The 8,434-nt window shown below is 45.2% G+C and overlaps 1 protein-coding gene across 2 annotated transcripts in view; it reads right to left on the reverse strand.

The window, feature by feature from the left end:
• Positions 1–2,630: 2,630 nt before the first annotated feature.
• The window catches only part of Sgk1 (serum/glucocorticoid regulated kinase 1), a 6,517-nt gene continuing 713 nt past the window's right edge, over positions 2,631–8,434 (reverse strand). The window contains exons 1-12 of one of the 2 annotated variants that reach the window (XM_013026853.1): positions 7,785–7,922; positions 7,545–7,620; positions 6,984–7,059; positions 6,627–6,731; positions 6,442–6,525; positions 6,198–6,329; positions 5,831–5,943; positions 5,348–5,471; positions 4,909–5,004; positions 4,513–4,668; positions 4,314–4,403; positions 2,631–3,788 (exon numbers count right to left, since the gene is read on the reverse strand). In XM_013026853.1, the coding sequence (XP_012882307.1) occupies positions 3,621–3,788; positions 4,314–4,403; positions 4,513–4,668; positions 4,909–5,004; positions 5,348–5,471; positions 5,831–5,943; positions 6,198–6,329; positions 6,442–6,525; positions 6,627–6,731; positions 6,984–7,059; positions 7,545–7,620; positions 7,785–7,860 (1,296 nt within the window). In that variant the 5' untranslated portion in view covers positions 7,861–7,922 and the 3' untranslated portion in view covers positions 2,631–3,620. Of the gene's footprint in view, positions 3,789–4,313; positions 4,404–4,512; positions 4,669–4,908; positions 5,005–5,347; positions 5,472–5,830; positions 5,944–6,197; positions 6,330–6,441; positions 6,526–6,626; positions 6,732–6,983; positions 7,060–7,544; positions 7,621–7,784; positions 7,923–8,434 lie in introns of those variants that run through there. The other variant, XM_013026852.1, reaches the window with a different exon arrangement.

Raw genomic sequence — 8,434 nt, forward strand, 5'->3', positions numbered from 1 at the left:
AAAAATAATAATCCCAGGTATGGCAACTCAAGTCTGTAATAATTCTAGCCACTTGAGAAGTGGTCAGGGGATTTTGGCTCTAACTCAGCCCAAGCATAAAAGTTTGAGTCTATCTCAGCTAATAGCTGGACATAGCACTGCGTACGTGCTTATCTAGGGGAAGGCAGATGGAAACCTAGGCAGGTCCAGGCATAAAGTAAGAACCTACCTTGAGAATAACAAAGCAAAAAGGACCTGGAGGTGTGGCTCAGGTGAGTACAGTGCCACCAAAATCAATAAATAGATAATAAAAACTTCATAATTCACGAGTTGTTCTGAGTTATTTACAATTGCAATGCAGATCCCTAGCCTAGAAGAACTGAGTCCAGATTAAAGACTTAAGCTTTCTTTTTTTAATTTTACATTTCTATTATTAAAAAAAAGGTAATTTGACTTAAGCATGTTTGCTGGCAGAGGAATAAGAATTGGTAATAAGAACGAAGGGGGAACAGGCCCGCCATTTCCCTGGGGAACTGGAATCCATTTTCACTAGGAAAATGCAAGAATGCATTGGTGCAGGAATGGAATGGAGCACTCATTTTTCTTTTTTTTTTCTTTTTGCCAGTCCTGGGGCTTGAACTCAGGGTGTGAGCGCTGTCCCTGAGTTTCTTTTTTGCTCAAGGCTAGCGTTCTACCAATGTGAGCCACAACACCACTTCTGGCTTTTTCTGTTTGGGTGGTATTGAGGAATCCAACCCAGGGCTTCATGCATGATGGACAAACATGCTACCACTGAGCCACATTCCCAGCCCTGGGTGTTCATTCTGAGCCTGACCTGTGACCACTGGTCTGTGTGCAAACCATTATCTCCCAAACTCTACTCTCACACTGGAGTAGAAGAATTGTTTGGTGCTCAGAAGCTATGGGGAGGTGAGAGGCAGGGAGGTAGAAGAAGGAAAAAAAGATCAAAACTTCCCTGTAAGGCGATCCCTGCATGAACTGTGAGGTCAGGGTAGAGGAGCAAGGACAGGCTTAGAGTGTTAAAGGTGAAGTTAAGATGGCAGAAAAAACAACCTTAGGGGCCTCCCTAATTGCTAAGTGAAAGGCCTGGAGAAGAGTCTAAACAAGTGGGTTTTGAGATTGTTTCCTAACACCTTCAGGGCTTCCACAATAGCTATGCATCCCAGTGAGGTGAGCTGAGCCCCAGAGCTGGCCAGCCCGGCCCTTGTAGCACTAGTTTACCAAGACTCAAGCCAGGAATGTTTTGCCTTCTGGTCCTGCACTGAGCACTCTTGAGAAACTGAAAGTCTGGCAGGAAGTAGTGGCGCACACCTGTAATCTCAGCTAACCACAGGGCAAGATAGGAGAATCCCAGTCTGAAGCTAGCCCCAGGCGAAAAGCATGATGCCTGACTGAAAAAATAAGTAAAGCAATAAAACACTAGGAGGCCGTGACTCAAGTGGTAAGGGCACCCTGGGTTCAAACTGCAGCATAGCTAAAAAACAAAAACAACCAAACAAAAACCCCAGAAGTCTGACCATGCCAGTTTCTGGGAAACATGCATTTATTATTAAAAAAAAAAAAATCTTGCCTGGTGCCTGTGGCTCATGCCTATAATCCTAGCTACTCAGGAGGCTGAGATCTGAGGATCCCGGTTCAAAGCCAGCCTGGGCAAGGAAAGTCCATGAGACTCATCTCCAATTAGCCACCAGAAAACTGGAAGTGGTGCTGTGGCTCAAGTGGTAGTGTTCTCCTTGAGCTGAAGAGCTCAAGGACAGCGCCCAGGCCCAGAGTTTAAGCCCCATAAGCAAATAAATAAATACTTTATGGTATTCATTTGCACTGGCAAACTATTATTGTGAATGTGTGTGTGTGTGTGTGTGTGTGTGTGTGTGTGTCAGGGGAGAGATACAAGAGCTTAAACTCAGGACCAGGGTGATGTTCCTTAGTGCTTGTTTTTGCTTTTCCCTCTCAAGGTTGGTGCTCAACCACTTGTGCCATACCTCCACATCCAGCTTTTGCTGGTTAATTGGAGATAAGAGACTTTCCTGCCCAGCGAGCTTTGAACTGTGACCTTCAGCTTTCAGCCTTCTGAGTAGCTAGGATTACAAGTGTGTGCACAGTGCCTGGCTCAAGCTCTTATCTTGACTTCCATTTCAACAAGCTGCTTCAGAGTTCTCCCTGCTGTTGCTCCAGGTTCTGGAAGGGCAGCAATCTTGTCTGCATGTCCACAGACATTTCCCCAGCATGTGCAGAATAGAGTGATCTAAGTGGGATCGTCAATATTTGTCTAAAGAATTACCTGTGACTTAAACCATATATGAGGACAAACCAGCTTCACATGGCAGACAATAAAACACAGGGAACATTACTTCACAACTGTCCTCAAAAGATGACACATTGAAAGGGATTTATTTGAATGAATTAAATGACTGACATAGAATGGCTCTAAAATGACCTAAAATTTAGGTTGGCCTATTTAATCTTTCCTTCTGGACAAGTACTGGTCTTGGCAGCTACAGCTCAGCCCAAACCTTCTATTATCTTGGAATCCAGTCCTCTCTGAGAAGCACTAAGTTAGAAATGACAGTATCATTTCTTGCTTTTTTCACCCAACTATACAAAATAACACACCACACAATTTCTGTAGATATTTTTCAAGGTTTTTTTTTATTGCAAACCCAAATTGGTTTATCACACACAAAAAAAGTTGTGTGGTAGGGAGGGAATTTACACTTTATAACCATGTTAATTACAGTACATTAAAATGGAGGGTGACATTACACATAAGCCTGTAAGTTTAAATATACTAGTGTTATATAACTCAATATACACAATTTCTTTACAATACATACAATTATCAGGAATGCAAAAAAAAAAACACCTATAAATAATGCCCATTTTAACAATGAAAACACCACGGCTTTGACCGACAACTGGGCATTGGTCCATAAAAACCCTTTCTAAAAATAGAAATATTTGTAGCAGCAATGCTTTCTTTAAGCATCTGAATACAAGTCAACGCAAGACCATTTCAATAAGTTTTAGTTATTAAGTATATATTACAAAAAAAAAGAACAGTCTACACATAAATCTTCCACATATGGAAGAAACAAACAATGTCCCACATTGTAGTAGTGTCCTGCAAGTGTCACATTGATACTTGTTTATAACAAAACCCATCTGTGTGTGATCAGGCATACCACACTCACACTCCTGTTCACACAGTCAGTCCACAAGGGGAAAAAAACAAAACTGAAATACACAATAGGAAAAGCTTTGGAGCTAACACGATCTCATCAGAAAAGGCACATTGCAGAATATTCCTTATCACTGCCCAACAGACCTTAGACGGGCGTCTTCCTTCCCATCAAACTACTGCACCTGTCTAAGGCGGCCTTCGAATGCTCACTTCCAATATAGCACCATGTTGGAAGAGTGAAAGCCAAACAGCTCAGGAGCTCACCGAGAAGATGTGCTCTTGAAAAAGCTTCCAGCAAACTGCAACAAGGACTGCCTAACCTCCAGACATGTGCAAATTCTCTTTTAAGATGTCCTGTCAGCTGGCAGTGCTGCCCAAAGGCTAACTGAAACATTGAAAAACGCAGGTCAAGATCCTTCCAGTCCACCCCCGAGGCCGATCAGAGGAAGGAATCCACTGGCGGAGCGTAGGAAAAGCCCAGGAAGGCCTCGGCAGCCTCCTTGACACTAGCTGTGATGAGGATGCTATCTGGGGTTCTGCCGATGGAGCTGGGGACCGGCTCCTCGGTGAACTCGGGGTCAAAGTGCCGCAGGTCACTGGGTCCACTCTGAGACAGGAAAGGGGACACACATTCAGCACGGAAAATGCACCATGAAACCTTAGATTTTACCCCCTGAGAGTGTAGACGGCAACTCCCATAATCCCTCCCCGCAAGGCCACAAACACGTTAGGATGAGGAGGATGCTTGCTGTCTGTTGGTATCTTGGAGATGGGGGTCTTTTTTATGTAGCCCCAGGCTGTTAAAACTTTTGATCCCCCCCGCCCCTGCCCCTGCCTCAGTTCAGATTATAAGCATGAACTATAACTGTCTCCACCTGGCTCTGTCTCATGGTACTTAAATCTCATGGAGATTTAATAATGAAAAAACAAACAAACTGTTTTGAAAATTTTCATGAGCTGTGTTGGGATAATTTTTTTCCCTGGCAGACATAATAAGTTTATAATTTACTACTCAAAGTAAATTTGCTTCTTGATAGATTATACAGATAGATGTTATTACCCACCCAACAATTCTGACTTAAAAAAAAAAAGATCTTTGGACCTCACTGTCCTTAGCCAAAGAGATACTCACCACATTTGGGTTAAAAGGGGGAGTAATCTTCTTATTAATGAGATCATCCCAGTTAATGAGCGAGAAGAAGATGTGATTCTTAATCTCCATCTGTGAAGAAAAAAACTCAAGGTTAATTTACCTAGGCAAAAGAATTCAATAAAGCTATGACATGTGGAGAACTACCAGTGAGGCCCAGGAAAACAGGAAAATGACTCACAAAGTCATTCTGGGCACCGAGTCTCTTCGTCCTGTCCTTCTGCAGAAGACCCTCCAGAAGATGTCTGGCGGAATTCGTGATATTTGGTTTCAACTGGAGCGGTTTGTTCAGAATGTTGTCGTACATCTCTGCTGTGTTTCGGCTGTAGAAAGGAGGCTGGAAAAGAAGAGCAGGGATTACTTCATATTTAATTGGAAGATGTTAGTATGCATTACCATCAGACAGAACTAGAGGGTACTAAAACGACTAGGAGTTTTTTAACTATCAAAGGCAGTTATGAAATGACTAGCACATGTTATTTACTTTTTAAGAGCCAGCATGCTGGCTTTGGCCAGGGAACTAGTGTAGAGGGTCACAGAGGCAGTGTTCCATCCTTCCTTCCCATGTCCTACTCACCAGGCCATATAGCATCTCGTACAAGACAGCCCCCAGGCACCACCAGTCCACTGTCCTGTCATATGGCTGCTTATGAAGCACTTCAGGGGCGAGATACTGAAAGACAGAAGAGGCAAGCAGAGTTTAGAACATATGCAACCAGGTAATCCAAGGCCAGACATGAGAACCCAGGGCTAACTTCACACCAGACATTTCAAGCTGACTGACATCGCCCCCTCAACTCCCCATTGTATCCTGACATTAAAGAAGCAACTTGGTGCCGATAAATATTTCATTTAGGGATTCAGATATCTCACATAGCAGGGCTTTACAAACAGCTAGTGTTAATGAAACGGAATTTTTGTGCTTCTTTTTTTCTTTTGTCCTTAAAAGCATTAATGTATCTTTTCCCTAGAAAGGCAGGGGAGACGAGGCACCAAATCAGATCAAAAGCTCCTACCTCAGGTGTGCCGCAGAATGTGGATGTTGTGCCATTGTGTTCAATGTTCTCTTTGCAAAGTCCAAAGTCAGTAAGGACAATATGTCCCTGTGAATCTAGCAGAATGTTCTCTGGTTTTAAGTCTCTGTGAAAGAAAAAAAAGGGGAGGTTGTTTAGGTTAATTTCACTGCACAAGAAATCCTCTGTGAAGATGAATGCTAAGGATATTAGAAGCAGTTTACATTCATTGTATTGAGAATACAGTACAATGAACAGAGGGCCCTTGTTCTATTAATCTGTCCTGTATTAGGCACAATCTCTCCTAGTTGGCTGATTTATGCAGTCAAGACAGCTCCCGTAGTGGGGAAATCAGGTTTTAGGTGGGCAAAGTGCACGCATGCGCACACACATACACGCACGCGCACACACACACACATTATCTGAAGGCTCCAAAGGCTAGGGCAAAGTCTCCAGGAAGGCAGCTTTACAAGCTATTTGACTCACCTATACACAATGTTCAGAGAGTGCAGGTAACCCAAGGCACTGGCTATTTCAGCAGCATAGAATCGAGCCCGCGGTTCCAGGAAGCAGCGCTCCCTCTGGAGGTGGTAGAAGAGCTGCAGCGGATGGAACCAAGTTAGTCTGTCTGCAGCCAAAGCACTTAATTAATCCTGACACTTAGCTATGGAGAACAATCACAGGAAGTGTCCTTAACTAATCCATTAACTATCTGAGACCCAGTGGTTTGCAGGTAACTAATTACTGGTAACTTTTTCCTCCTTAACTATTCTTGGAAAGTCTTCTCAAACTAAAACTAAGGCAGGCTGTGCAGAAACCCCAAAATATTGGCTTCTACTTATCCCCAGCTCACCTCTCCACCATTAATGTAGTCTAGGACAAAGTACAGTTTGTCGGCAGTTTGGAAGGAGAAATGAAGGCCCACCAAGAAAGGGTGTTTCACATTCTTCAAGAGAACATTCCGCTCGGACATAATATGCTTCTCCTATGAAAAAAATGCAATGAAGATTCAGTGGCAAATTTCAACTTGACACCAAAAAAGAAAAAGAAATCTCACAGTAAAGGTTATTCTGTGAAACAGGTGATTGTTCTCATACCTCCTTCTTTTTCAGGATCGCCTTCTTCTGCAAAACTTTGACTGCATAGAACACTTCTTCGGCCTTATGCCTTGCTAGAAGAACCTGAAATTTCAATCAAAATGATTACTTTTCTGCCCTCATCCTAGGAGATCGTGCAGCGACCACACACAGGAGTACATAGTAGGAAACGGTTTTGAAATTACCTTGCCAAAGCTGCCCTTTCCAATCACTTTCAAGAAGTGGAAGTCGGATGGTTTGGCATGGGGATTGGATGATGGGCCAAGGTTGATTTGCTGAGAAGGACTTGGCTAGAAAATAAAACGTGTAACCTTTAATATCAGACAGGCATCTACACTAACATCAGACAATGTAAGAGATATTACAGCTATTACCAAACACCTATGCACACTATGATTTTTTTGCTAACTTATGTTACTACTGCAAATGATTATGGAAATTGTGCAAGGAATCATGCTGTGGAATATGCCTTAAAATTACTATACTGAATCAATACCTAAATATGTAAATACTCCACAAATTCATCACCACAGAATACTTACCGGTGGAGAAGGGTTGGCATTCATAAGTTCAGGCTCCTGAGGCTGGGAGATTTTCAAAATGGACTGAACTTCAGGGCTGCAGAAGAAAAAAAAAAAAGAATGAGAAATGCTTCACTTGCCACTAGAGGGCACACTGACACAAACTGAATTTCTGGCTGACCATTCCCGGAGAATACAGTACTCAGACTGTAAACATCCAAATACATGACTTAAAATCAGGTAAAGAAAATGACAACCCAGCTAAACACAGCTGTTATACAGAAATTAGGGTTGTCTGTGCAAGACAATGAACCAGGTAAACACTTAGAAAAATATATCCTGTTCCAGGACAAGCATAACCCAGAAATTCATGTTAACGTCTAAAAATGTTTCAGAAAGATCAGAACATAAAGAGGATGGAGCTCTCCGGCCCTTCTCCCCTTCTCCCTCCCCCCCATGGAAAGTCTCAAGCTCCCAGATCAGCAAAGTGATGTCAATCTTTGCTGCTGATAAATTCAAAGTGTTCTCTTTAAAAAAAAAAAAAACAACAAAACATTCCTTCTAGTAATTTCCCCAACTTACTGTTTGCAAGCATAGGAGTTGTTGGCAATCTTCTGAATAAAGTCGTTCAAGCCCATCCTTCTCTGTTTCATGAAAGCTGCGAATTGAAAAGGAAGGAAAAGGAGAAGTTCTTAGCTGGCTTCGTCACGTCGGCCTCCGCCCAAGGCTGCTCGGATCCCGGACCTTCCCAACAGGTCCCGATCGCCATCCACGAGCAGACACTCGCCGGCGAGAGCCGCTACCACCCGCCTCTACACTCACCGATGAGGATCGCTACCATGCCCCGCATCCTGGAGTAAGTCAGGGTGCCGCGAGCGGCTTCGGTTTTCACCGTCATTGCCCCGGGGAAAGCTGCAGAGACCCGACTGCTGCGAGACTGGCTCAGCCAATACTAAGCTCCCGCGGCTCGGCCGGCTTTATAAAGGCTGCACCGCCGCGGGGGCGGGGCCCGCGCCACAATGAGGGAGATGGAGGCGGAGCCACCGTGCGACCACGCCCCTAGGCCACGCCCCCGGGCTGCCCGCGCTTTGGGCGGCGGCGAGGCTGCGGGTGGTCAAGCCCCAGCCCGAGTGGGAGCGAACCCCCCCCTCCCCTCCGCCCTCCAACTCCGGGACTGAGCTCTTCGCCGGGCGGCAGTCCGTCTGCATCCTGCTCGGACGGGTGCAAAGGAAGCCCAGGCGGAGGGGGCGAGGAGGGAAGGGGAGCTCCGAGTAATTTTCCATCCCTCCCTCCCCTTGATGGTGTTCGGCCGGGAAGCCGGGGCCGCAGCGCGGCGATCGGGGTGGCGTTGTGACCCGCGTGCATCCCCTTCCTCCCCGGCATTCCCGCCTGAGCCGCCCCAGCCCGGGCCCCGCGTGCGACCCCGCCCGGGGGTTATCTCGGGTGCGGGCGGCGCCGGGCGTCCGGGTCTG

Source organism: Dipodomys ordii, unplaced genomic scaffold, assembly GCF_000151885.1.
Source record: "Dipodomys ordii isolate 6190 unplaced genomic scaffold, Dord_2.0 Scaffold97, whole genome shotgun sequence".
In the NCBI taxonomy this organism is placed as follows: Eukaryota; Metazoa; Chordata; class Mammalia; order Rodentia; family Heteromyidae; genus Dipodomys; species Dipodomys ordii.